A 20,334-nucleotide genomic window follows, 5' to 3' on the forward strand; every position below is an offset into this window, starting at 1 on the left:
CGTCGAATAAATGAGTGTCCCTATGCCCTGTGAGATCAAAGATTCATGACAACCATTTGATGGTTGGCATAGAGACATGCAGAGGGTACAGGAGTCACTCACTCCCTACCCATCCTGGTCAGTACTAAGCTGGGGCTCAAACACCCACAGCCCACACCCACAGCCTAGCCTCTAGTCCCATGGATGCGCAGGTGTGGGGAATGTCATACCTCTGGTACCTCAGTGGGTAAGCTCTGCCTGCAGGAGTCAACTGCCCTGCTAAGAGAATGAGCAGGGCCAGGGGGTGAGGATGCTGGGCTTCAGGCAAGAGAGAGAAACGAGAGCCAGTTGGTCTCTGGTCTCTATATTCTAATTCTTCCACGCCCCTGTTCTTGCAATAGGGACCTTCTTACCAAGAAGAGAGACAGGACAGCAACCATGAACTGAGGCAGGGATGGGATTACTCAGCCCCACCCATCCCAGTGTGGTGGAAGGTATACCCCAAATCATCTGGCCCTGCTTCCTGATGTCTCCCCTGTTTTCTCTTGTTCTCTTGGCATCTCTTGCTTCTTATCTCCTCTAGCTCTTCTTCTCTCTGTCTGTCACATCTATCTGTCTGTCTGTCACATCTGTCTGTCTATTTATCGATATAATAATGAAATCTTACCATAAATACAGCTATATTTATCACTTAATGATACATGTAAAAGACATCCAACAGCCAGCTGTTCTGTGCTGTCATAACAGGCCATGATAGGAATGTGCCAAACTGACCCAGCCCCAGCCTGGGTTCCCATTGCCTTTGCCTCTCCCTGGGACAAGATTTCATCCCAGGCTGGAGTGAAATCAGGAAAGCAGTGAAGCAGGCTGCTTCCCCAAAGCTGAAGTGAGACACGCCCCTTGCAGGAACTGCTCTGACATGCTTTTCCCAACACAGCCCAGCATCTGATGGGATCCGCTTTGCAAGGTTTGTGTGTTACAAGACAGTACCTGGAGTAGGCCTAAGGAAAACCAGGGCCCACAGGAGAATAGACTACAAAGGGGTTTTGCAGCTGTCAAGAGTCAAACTGATGCACAGTTAGAACCACCTCCCCAGATCCCCAGATCCCCAGATCCCCAGATCCCCAGATGTGCACGCACACACACACATGACACTCTCACAGCCCCAACACATACACACACCCCATACTTTCAGCCGAGCACATAGGTACACAGACACAAACAGACACACACACAAACAGAGACACACAGACACGCAGAGACATAGACCCACACACACACTTGCACGCCTGGGCTCACCTGCTGCAGAAGCTGGATCTCCTGCTGCTTGGCATTGAGGATAGCCAGGGCTTGCTCATGCTCCAACTCCAGCTGTTGCCGCCGTTCAGCAGCCTCTCGCATATGCTGTGGGGACAGGGAGGCCCCTGAGCACCTGCTGCCCACCACCGTGCATTGTGGTACAGCAGGCTTTCTCTGTCCCTCCACCCCCAGGAGCGGCACGACACACCCGCCTCCTCTCCCAGGATTCTTCACAGGGAGGCAGAGAGATTGGGAAACCCTAGTCCCCAGGCACCCTCCTCTGCTTTGGCTGTCTATAGTCACAGCACGGGAGATCTGGCAGAGCTTCGGCTCAGGCAGAGGGAACCTCCTCTTCCCCCAGCGTGGCGTGGGAAGGCGTTCACTCCTCTCCCTCTGCTTCAGCTCAGGTATTTTGCAAACAGCAGCAGACAAGGCTCCTATCTGGTCCTGCCCTGCCTGCCCTGCTTCCAGCTTCTTACCTGCAAAAAAGAAATCACATGACCCTCCAGTAGCATTGGAGATGGATGCCATAACTGTTCCTTCTTTGATTTTGGGGAAACCGAGGCACAGCCTCCCACAACAAGTCAAGAGCACATCTATCCGGGATAGACACCAGAGTCCACAGAACCCCAGAGTCCCATGTTTTCGCCCTTGCTGTCAGTTCCATCCTTCGAGGATGAAAGCAGAAATGGTAGCTTCTCATTTGCCTGGAGACCACCCAGCTACCCTCACTGGAAAGACAAGGTTCAAGCCCTCAGAAGCTCAGAGGCTGATGCTCACTGTGGACCTCTGATCGCCACCAGCCCTCTCCAGAATCCCACTCACGAGGAACAACGTCGTGTGAGAGGTGCTTCCCAGCACGGAGATTGCTGGGCACAGAACATTCATGCTTAATTTTTGCTTCTTTATTTTTTAATGTTATGAGACATCTATGGCCACCTTTCTAAAAGTTTGAAGTGTGTGTGTGTGTGTGTGTGTGTGTGTGTGTGTGTGTGCGTGTCTACGTGTGTGTACAGCTGTACACACCTTGCATGTACTCTAAGAAGGCAGACACTGACACTGGGTGTCTCTATCACCCTCTGCCTTATTTTTGAGACAGGGCTCGCTCATCAATTTGGAGCTTGCTGATTGGCTAGGCTATCTGGCCAGGAAGTCCTCAGGACTTCTGCTCCCCACCCTCGGTGCTGAGGTTACAGGCTCAGCCTGGCTTTTTATGGGTCCTCAAACTTGTACTAAAAATACTCTATCCTCTGAGCCATCACCCAACCCCTTAAAGGCTGAACCTTTTCCCTGTAAGTGCAGGTTCCCTCTGAAGCAGGAAGGTTTCAACACACACCACCCAAGTGCCAGAAGCAGAAGCGAGTCCAGCAGGCCCTATCAATGTGGCTTTTCCATCGGTAGTCAACCCTGCAGATCTGTGACCCTCCTTCTTGGCATCTCTCTGAGGGTCATGGATACACTCATGTTATGATGAAGGGGACCCGGACACCCAGGACAGAGACCCAGCATGACTGCTTTCCTCTTCTGCTTGAACTGGTTGATGATTTGTTATTACTATTTGTTTATTTTAATTTATTTTTATTTTATGTTCATCCGTGGTTTTGCCTGCATGAGAGTCTGTGGGAGGGTGTCAGAAGCCCTGGAACTGGAGTTACAGATAGGTGTGAGATGCCACATGGGTGCTGGGAATTGAACCCTGGTCCTCTGGAAGAGCAGCCGGTGCCCTTAACTGCTAGGCCACCTCTCTAGCCTCCTGTAATTTATTTTTAATCTGGCAATTTTGCTGAGACTTGGGTTTGTGTTGCTATTTTGTTTCACTATCTTTATTTAGTTGGTTTAGGAATGACTTATTGGTTGGTGACAGGATCTCCATAGGTAGCCAGGCTGGCCATGAATTTGTAATCCTCTTGCCTCAGCTTCTAAAGTACTCATATAACACACATGTGGCACCATGACAGTTTGGTGTCAGGCCTCAAGCCCAGGCTGGCCTGGAACTAACTATGTAGTTGAGGATGACCTTAAATTTCTGCTCTTCCTGCTTCCAACTTCCCAGGGCTAAGATGCAGGTGTAAACCATCACACGTGTGTTGCGCGTTACTTGGAGTTGAATCCAGGGCCCATGCAAGATAGCATGTGCCCTACCAACTAAACCACATACACTCCATCCCCTGATGTCAGAGTTTTAAAGGATTTCAGCTAAATCATGAAATAAGAGGTCTGTCTCTGGGGGAAGGTAAGCAACCCTGCTCCTTGAACATCCCCACCTCTTGGCATCAAAAGAGCCGTTCTCCTCAGAAACATTGAGAAGCCTGTTTGCCATCGTGGTGAAGGTTTCATGTCCTACTGTACTCTTGATTCATGCTCTACCTCTGAGTTCTACCCTCAGCCCCTCACTGGGGGATTCTAGGCAGGAGCTCTACCACTGAGCCACAACCCCCAGCCCCTCACTGGGGGATTCTAGGCAGGTACTCTACCACTGAGACACACCCCCAGCCCCTCACTGGGGGATTCTAGGTAGGTGCTCTACCACTGAGCCACGCCCCCAGCCCCTCATTGGGGGAATCTAGGCAGGGGCTCTACCACTGAGCCACGCCCCCAGCCCCTCACTGGGGGATTCTAGGTAGGTGCTCTACCACTCAGCCATGCCCCAAGCCCCTCACTGGGGGAGTTTAGGCAGGGGCTCTACCACTGAGCTACACCCTCAGCCCCTCACTGGGGGATTCTAGGTGGGGTTTTACCACTGAATCAAGCCTCCTGCCCCTTACTAGAGTATCCAGGCAAGTTCTCTACCATTAAACCCCTCACTAGTAGATTCTAAGCACACACTCCACCACTAAGCCACACTCCTAGCCTCTCTTACTGGTGGATTCTACACACACATTCTACTGCTAAGCCAAGCCTTCAGCCTGGGCTGAGCCTCTCTTTTCAATGTACAAAAGTTTGTACATTTTTTTCCAGGCTGGTTGTTTGTCAGCCTGGAAAAGTGAAGTCTTCTCTGGGTGCAGAGCTCAGGCACCATGACCTCTGCATCCCCTCTACTGTCTCCAGAAGTCACTCCTAGGGAACTCCAGAGCTGTAATTATCCTGCACCTCCGCAGACAAAAGTGATGGTTTCACTGTTGCTATGGAAATGCTCCCAGGAACTCAGGATGCTGGGAAAATGGAACTCCCCAAGATATGAACAGAATCCCATAAGACAGTTACGATAACCTGTTCACATTGGGGCTGGGCTGGGTCATTCCTGGCTGAAGACAGGGCAAGACAGTGGACTACCAGGCAGCCATTGGAGGCACCCTGGGGGTTTTCTCAGAACCTTAGGGATATCCAAACTGTAGCTTCTTCTCGGGTCCCTTACACACCAAAGCATAATGTTGACACACACCTCCTCTTCCTCCTCCCACCATGTCTAGATGACACAGTACACCTGATGCTGTGTAAACTGTCACACCGTGTTAAGGGAACAACAAGACAGAATAAAGCTGCACTCTTTGGTACAGGTGACTGCTTTTAAGACTTCTCCATCCATATCAACTGACTCCTTGGATGGGACACCCACAGGAAGTGCGCCGTCTGGACCCTTGCTGCCTGCTCTAGAGCTGTGTCCTTCTGGTCTGACTTCCTGAGCAGAAAACAGGACAGGTATGTTTACATGGGGCTCTTCATGTCTGTTGGTCTTTATATGTTAGGTTGGTCCTGCCTTGCTGTGGCTGCTAATTTGGGACTGGAGAATTGTTTGAAGGGCGAGGGTTTTAAGTTTCTACGTATCCCTGGCTGTCCTGGAACTCACTCTTTAGACCAGGCTGGCGTCGAACTCAGAGATCCACCCTCCTCTGCCTCCAAAGTGCTTGGGATTAAAGGTGTGCACCACCTCTGTCTAACCAGGAGGCCTGGAGATTTCTAACCATCCTCATTGCAGTCTTTACTTCCCGTGTGCTTTAGTGTCATCTCACCATCATGAGGCACAATGCATTCTTAGGATACAAGGTATGACAGTTCCCCCACCCCACCCCTGCAGAGCTCCTGGAGGCATCCATTAGAATTCTTTGGGTTCCTAGGGAGCTTTGGGACCCCCCCTTGTATTAGTTATCAGCTTCTAATAGGACACTTAAAGGTAGAAGGGTTTAGCCTGGATCATGGTTTCCAAAGACACAGACTGTCATGAAGGAGAAGGTGAGGGAGTAGGTGACTCTATCTATAGTGAAGGGAGCAGACACTGGGACCAGAAGTGAGTGGGGTGAAGCTGTAACCTTTAGAGTTCCCCTCCCATTGTGACATACCTCCACCAATCAGTGGAACTTAACAATCCTATAGCTTCCCAAAACAGCACCACCATCTGGCAATCAGCTGTTCAAGCATATGATACTGTGAGGGACATTTCACATTCAAGCCAAGACACCCCCAAACACCAGCCAGTGAGGTGACCAGAGGCTCTGCCACTAGCCTCACAAGTAACCATGGTGTCCTTGGTAAAATGATGACAGGAAGTGAGACACAGGCTGGACCAGCCACATGCCAGCATTTTATCAAGTTTGTTCCTACTCCACAACAGACTCAGAGAGGCCAAGTTCGTTGCTGACCACTGTAGGAGGAGCTAAGGTGGGAGGAGTAAGGGAGGAAGAGGAAAAGGAAGAGGAGGAGCTAAGAGACAGAGAACGAGAGAGGGGGACATGGAGGCTGATGTTCGCTTGTCTGTAGCAGTCAAAGGTAGTTGGTATATCTAGGTTGGGTATTGGGTTACACTTCTGATTGGGCATCTTATTATTGATCATTACCAAATATATAAGCCTTTGACTAATCTAAGCATTAGAGTCTCATCTGTACTGAGCCCATGTGGTTGGTGGGATAGTCTGGGCAATGCCCAGCCTTGCAGAGACAGCGTGGAAAACTGGCAGAGCCATGCTGGCATCTCATGGGTGGCAGGGCTGGTGTCTCTGGCTGGCCGTTTCTAGCTGCAGCATGCATGTGGCCTCATGGCCTTGGAACATGGCGTCTGATCAAGGCAGAGACACTGCAGCCTAGACAGTTGGCTTGTCCAGTGGCCATTTTTTTTTTTAAATAATTACAACAGACCACCACATAACTAGAACATGGCAGAGTCTGGACACCACCTGAGAATGTCAAGGTGCAGAGCCTGTGCATCCCTGACCACCACCATAGGGCCATCTCCTAACTCCAAGAGGGACATGTGGGCATCCTTCCAGGTCGTGGGACCCTGTGAGCGGCCGCCTTGCAGCTGTTTAATTGAGCTATTATCCTAGCTAATTTCTGCGCTTCTGTTTATTTTGGAAGTGGGGGCTGCTAAATGCAGCCCGGGCACTCTTTATTTAGTGCGGGCAAGGAAGTGATTACTGAGAGGAGGAGACCAAGTTCCTCACGAGGATGCAGGAGACATATTAGCCAAATGCAGACAGAGCTCCAGATTGGGGGTGGGGGGATGGGGGAAGGGCTTGCAGGCTTTAGGTCTTCAGAGGTTGCTGGGGAAGCAGACACATAGGCTTCCCACTAGGAGGCGCAAAGCTGATGTGGGGTCCTAGCACCAGGTGGACGTAAGTCTCTTTTGCCTCCCCCAGGCCGTGTATTGACAGAAAGGTATAAGGGGACGGGGGTGGGGGGTGGGGTGAGGGTGTTATGGTTCTAGCAGTAAAGGATTTGAGTTTAAACTCTGGAACCCACATAAAAAGCCAACCACAGTGGTGTTTGCTTATAATCTCAGCACTCGGGAGATACAGGAAGAAAGATGCTTAGGGCTTGCTGGTCAGCCTAATCAGAGAGTTCGGGGTCAGTTAGAGACCCTGTCTCAAACAAAAAGTGATCAACTCCTGATTGTTCAAGACTCTCTAGAGGAAGACAGGACATATAAAATGGATCTGTGTATATATAGAAAGGGGATTTATTAGAATGGCTTACAGGCTGTGGTCCAGTTAGTCCCAACAATAGCTACCTACCAACAGAAGGTTCAGTAATTGTTAAGCCTGTAAGGCTGATGTCCCAGCTGGTCTTCAATATACACCAGCATACCCAAGAAGATGGCTCTAATGCTAGTGAAGGGATGGACTTGCCAGTGAGAGCCAGAGCAAGCAAGTGGGCAAAGAGAGCTTCCTTCTTCCATGTCCTTTATATAGGCTGCCAGCAGAAGGTGTGGCCCAGATTAAAGGTGTCTTTCCACCCCCAAAAGATCCAGACTAAAAGTGGGTCTTCCCACTTCAGATGATTTAATTAAGAAAAATCATTTACAGATATATCCAGCCACTTGGGTTTTAGTTAGTTAGTTAGTTAGTTCCACAGGTAGTCAAGTTGATAACCAAGAATAGTCATCACAGAATCTGAAAAGGGACACCCAAGACTGTCCTCTGACCTCTACACATGCGTGTGTTCATGTGTGTGCACACAAAAACACAGAGGCACACACGCATGCGCGCGCGCGCACACACACACACACACACACACACAGGGATGAGGTAGAAAATACATCCTCAAAGGACAATTAACTGAGGCTTTTTAAACAGCTAGGGGAAGAGTCTGGCTAGTAGATGTCCTTGCTTCAGTGCCCCCCTGTCCAGCCAACCCATGTCCCCTCAGTATTGTCCCACATCTGCCTCTGTGCTCACAGGACCTCCAGAAAGAATAGATTCCACACGCATTCCCACTGAGAACATCCACACACTCATCAGCTCTATATCTGCACCTCTCACTTGGAATCCCCCTGCAAGCATGACAGCAGAGGTGTTTTTATGCCGTGTCCTTCTTTGTCCCCTCAGACAAAATTCCTCAGCAACACTGATGAGTTCTGGCTCCGAGAATAGCAAGCACCAGGCTCCCAGTCCCTGGACATCTATATGTGGGGCTCCCACTGATCCCATGAGTCCGTAACAATGGGAATGGCTACTCCTCTGATTCTGTTCTTCCTAGGTGAATAGACCTGTTTCCCTGTCCTCACTGCCAATTATATGCTCAGCTTCCAGAAGAATCTTCTCCCTCTGTTTATTGCCAGCATTTACTTCTGAGCTTTTAAGGAGTCCAACACAAAACACAGCCTTAGCTTGTCCCAGACACAAATCCTGACTTCTCTGTCAGAGATGTTGAAAGACCTCAGCAGATACCAGCATCAAGCCACCAGCTCTTCCAGATAAGGAGCTGGGAGCCATTCCCGGTCTCCTTCTGTCTTCATTTAGTACCTGAGACAGTAGAAGGCCTCTTTGCCATCCAGTTTCCCTCTCACAGGCTGGTGTTGTCTGTATCTGCTACCAGGTGAATCATAGCCCCTCCCTCCCAGGTCATGATCAGTTATCTCCTTGTCTCAGGCTTGGCCCCTTCTTCCACAGTCCCTGAGACAGCTCCCAGGCAAACCATTCCCTTCCCCCCAACTGTAAAAGGCAAAGCAGCCACCATCCAGCTTGCGAAAACTTTAAACTGTACCACAGCTGGCCTGAGCTCCTAACCTGGCCCCCTCAACACCAAGCTTAGCTATTGTGACCTCTCCTTCTGAACCAGCACCACCCCGTCTTAGGTAAAGTTTTACTGCTGTGAACAGACTCTATGACCAAGGCAACTCTTATAAGGTCAACATTTAATTGAAGCTGGTTCACAGGTTCAGAGGTTCAGTCCATTATCATCAAGACAGGAGCAGGCAGACATGGTACAAGAGGAGCAGAGAGTTACATCTTCATCTGAAGGCCTCTAGAAGACTGGCTTTCAGGCAGCTAGGATGATGGTCTTAAAGCCCACGCCCACAATGACACACTTCCTCCAACAAAGCCACACCTACTCTAAGAAGGCCACACCTCCAAATAGTGCCACTACCTAAGCCAAGCATATTCAAACCACTGAAACCCCAATGCCAGATCTCAATCCATACCATGTCTACAGCCCCACAGAGTTCTCTGCTGTGTCTACATGGCTGGCCATCTAGTTGTGTTTATTTGATGTCATTTCTCCTCTGCTGACCTGTGACACCACACAACGGGATTGGAGAGTCTGGCTTCTGTGGCTGGGCAGGATGAATGACCATGGAGTCAGGGCCACTCTTCCAACCCACAGCTCTGTTCTCTCCTCTCTACATGAACAGCTTCTGCCAACACTATACCTGTTATGTGGGTACCAGGATGTTGAAGGATCCTGTGTTTCCAATCACTCTAGGTACCCCCCCTAACACAAGTGTGTGTGCATGCGCTAAGAAATTTAACCAGTGGTCACAGGCAGAGAATCCATGACAGGCTTGCCTATGGAGGATTAGTGATGATTGAGGCCTCAAGACCAAACCGCTGTGGCCAGGCCCACACTAGCTCACCTGGAGGATTCCTACTGTTAGAGGAAGCAACCTCACATGTCATACTCTCTGGGAAAATGGCTTCCGAGCTCAATGAGTGTCAAATGACACGGGAGGTGACAAGAAGCTTCAGCCAAATATAGGAGTGGGAGGGGGACAAGAAGATAGTCCAGAGAGTTCTTGCCATCACAAGCATGCAGAACTGAGTTCAGATCCCCAGCGCCCACAGAAAGAGCTGGTTATGGTCATACACATCTGTAACTGCAGCATTGGAAAAGCAAAGACAAGGGGTCCCGCCCCCTAAGCTCACTAGACAGCCAGGCTAATGAAATCAGTGAGCTTTGGCTTCAACAAGAGACATTGCCTCAAAAAAAGGTAAGGTGAAGCACTGGGAAGATGGTCCTGCAGGTGGAGGGACTTACATGCAAACCTGAGGGCCTGAACTCAATCCTTGGTTCCCACAAGGTAGCAGGAAGGAACTGACTCTCAAATGTTGTCCTCTGTTCTCCAAGCGTGTGCGGTGGCACACGTGTACCTGCACATGTGCTCTTGTGTGCATGTACACACACACACACACACACGCGCGCAGAGAGAGAGAGAGAGAGAGAGAGAGAGAGAGAGAGAGAGAGAGAGAGAGAGAGAGAGAGGAAAGAGAATAGAGAAGAGAGGAGAGGAGAGGAAAGGAAAGGAGAAGACTATTGATTTTGAAGTTGAAGTTCATGGATCCAGGTAAGCAGAATGCCCAAGGACACTTGAGACAGAATGTAGTGAGGCTGAGAATCTCGTGCATCTGATAGCCAGCCCTAGGTCAGAGGGAGAGTTGAGATGTGGACAGAGAAGGATGAGTCTGCTTTCCATGCTGGCCAAGGCAGTCATGACCCATGCTGGAGGACACGACCTCACCCAGGTCATGCATGTCTCTGAAATATGCAGTGAATCACAGGCTGTGCATGAACCAAGGAAGAGGTTCCCTTTCTCAGGACCCATCAAACAGCTGGTGCATTCTGGGCTCACTACCTCAGGAGGGAGGGCCACGGCTAGACTAAGAAGAATAGTGAGTTCTCTGGGGCTCAACCTGATGACCTGCACATGGACAGAGAGAAACAGACACCATCTCTGTCTGAATGGCCCAATATTCACTGTCAGCTGGATTTAGAATTTCCTAAGAGACACTCTTTGGCCATGGCTTTAAGGGTATTTTCAGAGATAATTAATTGACAAGGGAAGGCCTCATCCTGAACCTGGGCAGTGCCATCCCATGGGCTGGGGTCCTGAACTGAAGAAAAGTGGAAAATTGAGCGGGGTGTGCATGCCTTTAATACCAGTACTTGGGAGGTAGAGGCAGGCGGATCTCTGTGAGTTCAGGAGCAGCCTGGTCTACAGAGTGAGTTCCAGGACAGCCATGGCTACATGGAGAAACCTTATCTCAACAGACAAACAAATAAACAAACAAACAAAAAAGAAACTGAGAAATTAGGCTCAGTTAGTAGGATGCTTGCCTAGCAGGCATGAAGCACTGGGTTCAGTCCTCTGCATTGTATGCTACATTCCATGGGTGTATGGATCTGGGTATGATGATACACATGTGTAATCCCAGCACTCAGCAGGTAGAGGATTGGAAATGCAAGGCCATCCTCAAGCTTAGGCCAATCTGGGCTACATAAGACCTTGTCTTCAAAAGAAAGAAAGAAAGAAAGAAAGAAAGAAAGAAAGAAAGAAAGAAAGAAAGAAAGAAAGAAAGGAGAAGAAAGAAAGACAGAAAGAAAGAAAGAAAGAAAGAAAGGAAAGAAAGAGAGAGAGACAGACAGACAGAGAGACAGACAGACAGACAGACAGAAGAAAAGAAGTTAAGTTGAGCACCAGTATCCACCACTCTCTGCTTCCTTCTCTACTGAGTTGTGAGGAGGTGAGGAATTTTAGCTGCAAGCCCCTGCCTCCGTAGAGTTGCCTACCACCAAGATTTTCCACCATAACAGACTGTAGCTCCTCAGACTGTGAGCCAAAATGAACCCTTCCTCCCTTAAGCTGTTTCCACCAGAAATTTTATATCATGGCAACATGAGCAATAATTAATACAGGAAGCCCGTGGCAGGAGCAGAATTTGAACCAATTCTAGTCCCCTGGCTTGATCTCCCATTCTATTCGTATGGGTCCTCCACTTTGTGAGTCTCCCATGAATCCTATCCATGACATGAAATGTCCCTACGGTGACACAAAGTCATTCCTGCCCACCAAGCCTCTCTTTCTGATTCTCTGCCACACAGATTGAAACATGAAGAGCGGCCAAATTGGTAGCCATGGAATCTTGCCAAGGGGCGGTTCTCACTGTCTTGCACATTGCATCCATGGTGGCAGTTTAAATGAGATGTCCCACATAGTCTCAGGCATTTGAATACCTGGTCCCCAGTTGGTGGCGCTGTTTGGGGAGGTTTGGAGTGTGGCCTTGTTGGAAGAATTATGTCACTTGGATAATTTAAAGACTCTTACTACTTTGAGTTTGGTTTCTCTGCTTCCTGTGTGAGTTCAAGATGTGAGTCCTGAGGCTATTGTGGACTCTTAAGCCCTTTGGAACTATAAGCTCACGTAAATCCTTCCTTCTGCAAGTTTTCTTGGTCAAGGTGTTTCATCACAGCAATAGAAAAGTAACTAAGTCAGTGCCCACATGGTCACAGTGTTGGCTCTCCCTGAGCATACATGGTAAAAGCCCCCTTGAAGGGCAAATAAAAACCCTCGTTCCCCAAAGGCAGTATCTACCCAGTGCCATGTCTGGCTCCCAGAGGACCTTGTTCTACACAGCAAGAAAGCCTTACCATCTGAAGGCAACACCAATTACAACTCAATAGAGAGAGAATTCACCAGTTTCCTGCCTGCCTATGGCAGGATTTATTTTTAAACCAATGGTATTTATAGCTGGATGTCAAGATTAACAGTGGTCCTTAAGTTGCCTACAAAGGTCAAGGGCGACCTCCTGAAGAAGCATGGCTGCCATAAGGTGCAGACACAGAGCCAGCTGAGCTAGCCCCTCCTCTCCTTAGGAATCAGAGGTGTGTGGTCTATGGAGTGGCCTGCTGGAGCAGAGCATGCATGGCAGGTCTTCACTGTGATGGCTTGCAAAGTCACATTGAGGATTCTGTTATACCATAGTGGTCATGGGTGTGTGTGGGGTTTTTTTGTAAACACATGTGTATGCAGGTTCTGAGTCTGCATCTTCAGACATGGGAGGGAACATAACAGGTTGTTTGTGTTCAGTGTGCGTGATTTCCCATCCCACCCATACATCAGATTTACTCTCCACAATGAGTCACGAGAGTTCTAAAAATTGGGATCTATTTTCACCAAAAGTAGCTTAGTATCTCAAACTGGGGGAGAGAAAGTAGGTACAGACCCTTAAGACTGTCCTTATGGGCTGCTGGGATTGTTCATCAGATAAAGGCACTTGCCACCAAGACTGATGACCGGGGTTCAGTGTCCAAAAGCCATGTGGTAGGAAGAGGAACTCAACTCCCACCGAATTGTCCTCTGACCACATGCTCCACACGAGTTCATACACATACAGACATGCATTGTGAACGTAAAGTAAACAAATACAGTGTGAAAATTGAGATGCAATCTCTGGGCTCTGATGGCTGCTCTTTTGTCCAGCTTTCTCTAATTCCATCTGAAAACCAGGGTTTGTGCAACTGTCACCCACAAGTACGGATAAAGTTCCTCTTGGCACAATTCACATCACACAATAGTGGTTTCCAACCATCAGGACCAGATACAGAGACCAATAATTGGGGTATGGGGAGGGGGTGGAGGAACAAAGTCCGCCAGACTGCCCTCAAATGCCAGTGGCCAGCTGTGTGCTCTTGTGTAAAGGACATGCCTCTCTAGGTCTTGGCTTTCTTGTTTGCTTTACCAATCCATCAGAAGCCATCAGGGAAGCAGCATCTACTGTCTTCAACTAAATTAAACTATCAGGGCTGAGACAAGCAGCATAGCAGTGTTTGGAAACAGAAAAGCCAGCATGCGTATATGTGGCCATTGGAGTAATTAGCCATAGACTGATGTCAAACAGTAAAACCTAAGACAGACATTCTTCACTTATTGAATGCCGGGTCTGCACCATCACACTTGGAAGGCAGTGTGAGCTGTAAGGTCAGAGGATTCAGACAACCGTGACCACCAGACACCTGACTGATGAGTCTTGTTGACAGACACAAATGCTCACCCCCTGCCTGCCATCACCTTCTCTGCATCGGAATGACGGGGTCAATTCCTCCTCATGCTCCATCCTTCAGTGAGTGGAGACATTTCCCAGTGGTTGGTGAGGATGTCCCAGTGTGAGCTTAGAGTCCTCTACGCTGAGGATCCCAGGGTCACCGTCAACTATTTTCAACACAAAGTGACTGCTAAGTCCAGCTGTCCATCCCCAATGTTCCAGTCACAGGGAGGCCCCTCAGCTCTGATAAAACCCATGTCCAAGCCCTGTAACATCCTGGCTCTGCCCTGACTCTTACTGCCATCTCTAACCATCAGAGCACAGAAGTCTAGCCCAGCTGCATTGGGCTGCCTCCCGACCCGAGCAGCAGCCTTGGTTGGACAGAGTCCTACAGCCAAGACCAGTCATGCTGAGAAGCAGTTTTGCCCACCCAGACTGGAGCACAACAAAGAATGGCTACAGCTTTAAGCCACTAAGCCTGGGGACAGTCCATCACATAGTATCACTGTAATAGTAAGAAACAGACTGGGTGCCCCAAGATCCTGAGGACAAAATCTGAACTCCTCAGACTCCCTGTGTTTCTATGTGGGAGTCCTATTCTGTTGGTATTGACGATACCCCCCACTTCTCGCTTCACTTGGAAACATCCTCCCTCTGCTTGGGAAGATCCCAGGCACATTTCTAAGATGCATCCCATTAACTGTATCTGCCTGTGGGCTATTCTTAGAGCATCATCACCAGGGGAGACTATATGTCCCATGTACTTGGTCAGCCTGCTATTGCTGTGTGTGTGTGTGTGTGTGTGTGTGTGTGTGTGTGTGTGTGTGTGTTGGAGAGGTGGGTGATAGTCACTACCCAGTGGCATCTGTGAGTGATCACACAGTATTCTCACAGGCCAGGGTATCCTTGAGAAATCTCGCTGTGCGGATCCCACTCAGAAGCCCTGAGATGATTCTATCTCTTTGACAATGACACCTAAGACCCAGAATTCCCAGAAAGAGAGTAGATGAGCACAGTCTCCTTAAACCAACTTCTGTCCCCAAAGAAAAATGAACAGCATCTCATGTTTTTTTTTTAATGACATGGACTTGGTGGGGTGGGGACCTCACAGGTTCCCTTTCCACTTTCCACCATTAAGACATTTCTTGATTCTTTCTGTGTAAGGGCAGCCTGGCCTGACCCAGTCTCCCACATTTTCCTGCTCACAATTCAGAAGAGAACCTCAAGAGCCACGTGCTGCCTTTGGCTGTCTGTCCTTCTCCAAACATGATTCCCTGCCCTGGTGAGTTTATTATCAACTTAACATGGTCAAGAGTGATCATCAAAAGAGTCTAAACAGAGGGATGGCCCAGATCAGACCCTATGTAAGAAGAATTGTCTTAATTGATTGATATGGGAGGACCCAGTATACTAAGAGCAATGCCACCCTGTAATCCTGGTTTGAAGAAGGACGTGAGCTGAGGACAATCAAAAGAGCGAGTCAGTAAGTAGCATTTCTCCATGGTTCCTGTCCTGAGCCCTTGCCCACACTTCCCTAACAGAGACTGTGATCTGGAAGCACAAAATGAAACGAACTCATTCCCCTCAAGCTGCTTTTTGACTTAGTACTCATCACGGCAACAGAAACCAAACAAGAACGCCTCCGAAAAAAGAGACAATGTTGCCAAAGAGCCACGGATGGCACTCAGCAGCTCGCACAGTTCAAGGGAGGGAAATCCATCCCTGGCTTCCTGAATTGTCTTCCTGGGTAAACAACCGCTCCTTTCTCCAAAAAGGTGGGAACTGTGGGACGCTTCACATCTCTGTTTATATCTGGTCTCCATGGAGATGCAGAGCCAAGTGAGACTCTGAGAGAAGCCCTGTCCTCCTCCACAGTTCTCCGCCATTCTCGTGCTTATTTATTCACACGGTTGTTGCTGCTGTTGCTATTATTATTATTTACATGTGTGTGCAGGTCTGGGCTGTATGGGAGAAGGCACACGCTTGCATGGGTGGGAGAGGACAGCCTTTGAGAGTCATCTCCTTTGGGAATCCTCTCCTTTCTTCACGAGGGTTACAAGGATGAAACTCAGGCTTTCAGGCTTGGCAGCAAGTCCCCTTACCAGCTGAGCCACGTCTCCGGGCCTCTCGCTCATTTGTTCGAGACAGGGTCTCTTCTTAAGTTAGAGCTCACTGATACATTTAGAGGATGACGACTGTTCCACAAGCTCCAGGGACACATCCCCCTTGTCTGTTCTCCTCCTCCTCTGCAGCTCAGGGGTTTCAGGTCTGCTCTGGTACAATGAGCTTTTTATGTGGTTTCTGGAGATCCAAAGCTTCCGCACCAAGCATGTCACTGACGGAGCTACCTCCCCAGCTTCAAATTACTATTGTTTTTGCTATTTATTTATTTATTTATTTATTTATTTATTTATTTATGTGTGTGTTTTATTTGCATGTATGTATGGAGATCGTGTGCTTGATTGGTACCAGAGAGTTCAGAAGAAGGTGCCAGATGCCTCCTGAACTAAAGGTAGGGACAGTTATGAACCACCACATGGGAGCTAGGGACTAAACCTGGGACCTCTGTAAAAGCAGCAATTGCTCTTAACTGCTAAGCCATCTCTCCAGCATCTGCCAGTTATTATTTTTAAAACATAGGAATCAGGAGGGATCCAGACCAAGAAGGAGCCTACCTAATGGGCCTGACCCACAAGAGGGACCCCAATCCATTTTTATGTTATTCTCACTGGAATCTTAAAAAAACACTGTGAGCTCCATCCTGTCTGTCTACACTGCCTGCCCCACCCCCACCCCCACTTTGGTCAGGTCGGCTTCATAAAGATTCTACTTTGAAGCTTTATTTGTAATAGCAAGAAACTGGAAACAACTTAGATGTCCCTCAACCAAAGAATGGATTTTTTTTTAATGTGGTACATTTAGAAAATGGAATACTACTCTGCTATTAAAAACAAGGATATTGTGAACTTTTCAAGCATATGGATGGAACTAGAGACCATCATCTTGAGTGAGGTAACCCAGACCCAAAAGGACATGCATGGTACGTACTCACTTATAAGTGGATATTAGCCATAAAGTGCAGGATACACTCCACAGAGCCAAAGAAGCTATTAACAAGGAGGGCCCAAGGGAAAGATGGTTAAATCTCACTCAGAGGGAAAATAAAATAAACATCAGAGTTGGATTAAGGGAGAGAACTATGTGGGAGAGGGGGTGGGGAGGGAAACAGGAGGGATCAACTCAGGGCGGGGGGGGGGGGGGAGCATCTTTGGGACTAGCCAGAAACCTAGCACAAGGGAAACTCCCGGGAAATCCATGAGGTTGACCCTAGCTAAGACTCTCAGCAACAGGGGTATGGGACCTGAAATATCCAGCTTTTATAATTAGGCAAGACATCCGATGGAGGGACAAGGACATCAACTCATCCACAAAACCTTTGACCCACAACGCTTCCTGCCTACAAAATGTACAGGGATAACGATGGAGCAGAAATCGAGGGAATGGCCAACCAATGACCAGCCCAACTTGAGTCCCATCTCATGAGAGGGAGCCCACCCCTGACACTGGTAATGATACTCTGCTATGCTTGCATAACTGTCCTCTGAGAGGCTTTACACAGTACCTGATGGAAACAGATACAGAGACCCACAGCCAAGCATTAGGCAGAACTCAGGGAATCTGAGGGCTCAGAAAACCTCAGAAGAGGGGGAGGAAGGATTGAAGGAGCCCAAGAGGTAAAGGACACCACAGAAAATGTACAGAGTCAACTAACCTGGGCCCATAGGGGCTCGCAGGGACTGGACAACTGACCAAAGAGCATGCATAGGCTGGACCCAGGCCCCCTACACATATGTACCAGATGTTCAGCTTGGAGTCCAGTGGGACTCCCAAGAACTGGAGCAGGGGCTGTCTCTGACTCTGCTGCCTGCCTTTAAATTTCTTTCCTCTAATAATGCTGCCTTGTCTAGCCTCAGTAGAAGATGCACCTATGTCTACTGCAACTTGATATACCAAAGTGGGTTGATGTCCATGGGAGGCCTTCCCTTTTCTAAGGAGAAAGGGAGGGGAAATGGGATCGGGAAGTTGAAAAGGAAGAACTTGGAAGAAACGAAGGAGGAAAAGCTATGACCAGGATGTAAATTAATTAATAAAAAACAAACAAAATTTCTGCTTTGAAGGAACTAAGAACCATATATATAAACAGTAAAGGATGTGGTCTGGGACCAAGGTGTCTACTGTCACTTTAATATGTCAACTCCTCAGCTGGCACAGATGGTGTCGAGGGACAGCCGGGTCTCAGTCTGCCAACTTATAGCATGGGATAAGTCTTGCTCCTGGGTCCTGGCCTGCATGGCAGGAGGTTTGGCACACCACTAGTGACTCCCTTCCCTAGACCAATCAAGATGCCTCTGGCATCACCAAGTGACTCCTGGGGGTCTTCCGAGAATGACCCATCTAAACTGTCCCTCCTGGTCACTTTCGTGAGAGGGCTCCAGATATCCAGGATTCAAGGCTTGCCCTCCATTTAATCTGCCAGACACTTTCTTTGTTACAAAGAGAGAGGTGAGCCAGGTGGAGGGCGGCCTGTGTCCTGGAGAAGACCCAGTGGATGAAGTCAACGGCTTAATCATTGATGTAGTTTGATCTCTGTCCCTCCCTCCCTCCTTTCCTCTCCCTCTCCCTCTCCCCCTCCCTCTCTGGCCACACCAGAAAAGAAATAAATGACCAAAAGACCAATAGGGCTGGTGATGATCCACCCTATGGTCCATGGGCACTGCGTGGCACTTAGCAACCTCAAAGATGGAACACGTAGTCAGGTGGCTTCTAGAAATATGGTCTGTTACGTTTACACCATAGACAGAGTAAATACCATAGACAGAGCCCCAAGTGCTCTGAATTTTGAAGAGCTTTTCTGAGCCCATTGGCTACTTCCCTGCTGGAAGAGTAGCTGTCACCTCCACCCCCACCCACCCTTTTGCTGGCTACAGAAGGGTCGTCACTGTACATGAAGGTCCTACCTTCAGGACCTGTTCCAAGTTCTCCAGTTTGGCTTGGAGCTGGCGTTTCTCCCTCACAGTGAATCGAACTCTCCTCTCAGGTCACCACGGAGAGCCAGGCATGTTCAGCCTTCACCTGTGAGCAGAAGAACCAGAGACACGGAGGCCATTAGCATCATCCCAGAATGGGAGTGGGCACGACGCTGGTCCCCTCCAGCACCTGTACAATCTCTTCTGGAGTATCAAAGAGCTTTGAGTGGACAGACTGCCTAGGTTTTTTCATACAAAGTAGGGCCACCTGGCACCCAGAGGTGACATCACTACTGTCCCCTCCCATCTTCATCCACCCAAACTGATTGGAATGGAACCCAGTCCTGGTATATGGGTAATACTCCATCCCTGAGATATAGTAATTCTCTCCATGCAATAAGTATAGGCTGGGGAAGTCCTGTGAGCTTTGTATGAGAACTTGGTAAAAAAAAAAAAAGGAGATTCTTCCCAGTAGACCTGGGAAATTGAGAGTCAGGCCTATACTTACTGTGCAATTTGCCACTACAAGAGAAGAACAGATCTTGGATGAACTCAATGACAAAGACACACAGAGGGAAAGGCTTGAGCACCTAGATCCAGCCATACCTGAGGCTGTTTTACCTTTCTATCCAAGTTACTTGGGCCAATAAGAATGGTTTCCTGTCCCTTATACCGTAAGAATCCCAACAGATAAGAAAGTGTTTCCTGGACTGTCTGGAAGTAGTCATTCTTCTGTTTAAAACCTTTCCCAGCATTGGCAGTGGATAAGAATAGCAAACATACCCTTTCTTCTGTCTCTCTTGTGGTTTGTTTAAAACAGGTCAGGGAGTCCACTCATTAATTCTTAGGAGGAAACAACGCGTTGCAACCTAAAGGCAGACTCCTAGTGTCCTTCCCTTCTCCCACCATGTTAGAACAGGCTGTCACAGCAAGAGACCCTTGCTCTCTCCCTCCAAAGCCCTCATTGTCTTAGAGACGTCACAAGCTGTGAAGGTTTTCCTTTAGCTAGACAATTTCCTCTTGTCAGGGAAATTGCCCAAGGGAAAGGGGGCAGACAAGTGGTACCCCTGCTGGTTGCAGGGGCTGCTACCAGGGGTCATGGGGGTGACTGGTAGGCAGTAGCTCATGCAAGTCATTTTGCTGCCACCCAAGGCTTCTGGCAACAAACCCAGAAGATGTCGTGGTCTATTTCAGTCAAATGGTCCTCACACTTGAACCTCAAGCCCAGGGCACAGGTTTGCTGGAAGCCGTCATGGTTTATGCTCCCATTTATCAAGAGAGTAAGGGGGTGGGGGTGGGGGTGGGGTGGGTGGGGTCTGAAAAGCCAGAAGTTGGTCTCATTTGGAGCCCCGTAAGACTTTCTGAAATGTTTTCAAGCCCTGCTCTCCCTTCTAGAAACTTCCTGGGGTTTCCATGGAAATCAAAATAAAACCCAAACTCTTCAGATCTTGCAGCCCCCGCAAGCTCTATCTCTCTTCTGCTGGCCTGGCCTGTCACATGCTGAGGATACCCTGGCTTCTCTCTGTTCCCTAAACAAACCAAGATCATCCCCACCCCTG

General features: G+C 48.8%; 1 protein-coding gene across 8 annotated transcripts in view; it reads right to left on the reverse strand.

Annotated features, from left to right (window-relative positions):
• Rimbp2 (RIMS binding protein 2) overlaps positions 1 to 20,334 on the reverse strand; it is a 192,793-nt gene that overhangs the window by 60,870 nt on the left and 111,589 nt on the right. For all 8 annotated transcript variants that reach the window (XM_076922982.1, XM_076922988.1, XM_076922983.1 and 5 more), the window contains 2 exons: positions 18,767 to 18,881; positions 1,279 to 1,383 (listed from right to left, as the gene is read on the reverse strand). In XM_076922982.1, coding sequence (XP_076779097.1) covers positions 1,279 to 1,380 — 102 coding nt within the window. In that variant the 5' untranslated portion in view covers positions 1,381 to 1,383; positions 18,767 to 18,881. The remainder of the gene's footprint in view (positions 1 to 1,278; positions 1,384 to 18,766; positions 18,882 to 20,334) is intronic.

This window comes from Arvicanthis niloticus, chromosome 24 (assembly GCF_011762505.2).
Source record: "Arvicanthis niloticus isolate mArvNil1 chromosome 24, mArvNil1.pat.X, whole genome shotgun sequence".
NCBI classification, from domain to species: Eukaryota; Metazoa; Chordata; class Mammalia; order Rodentia; family Muridae; genus Arvicanthis; species Arvicanthis niloticus.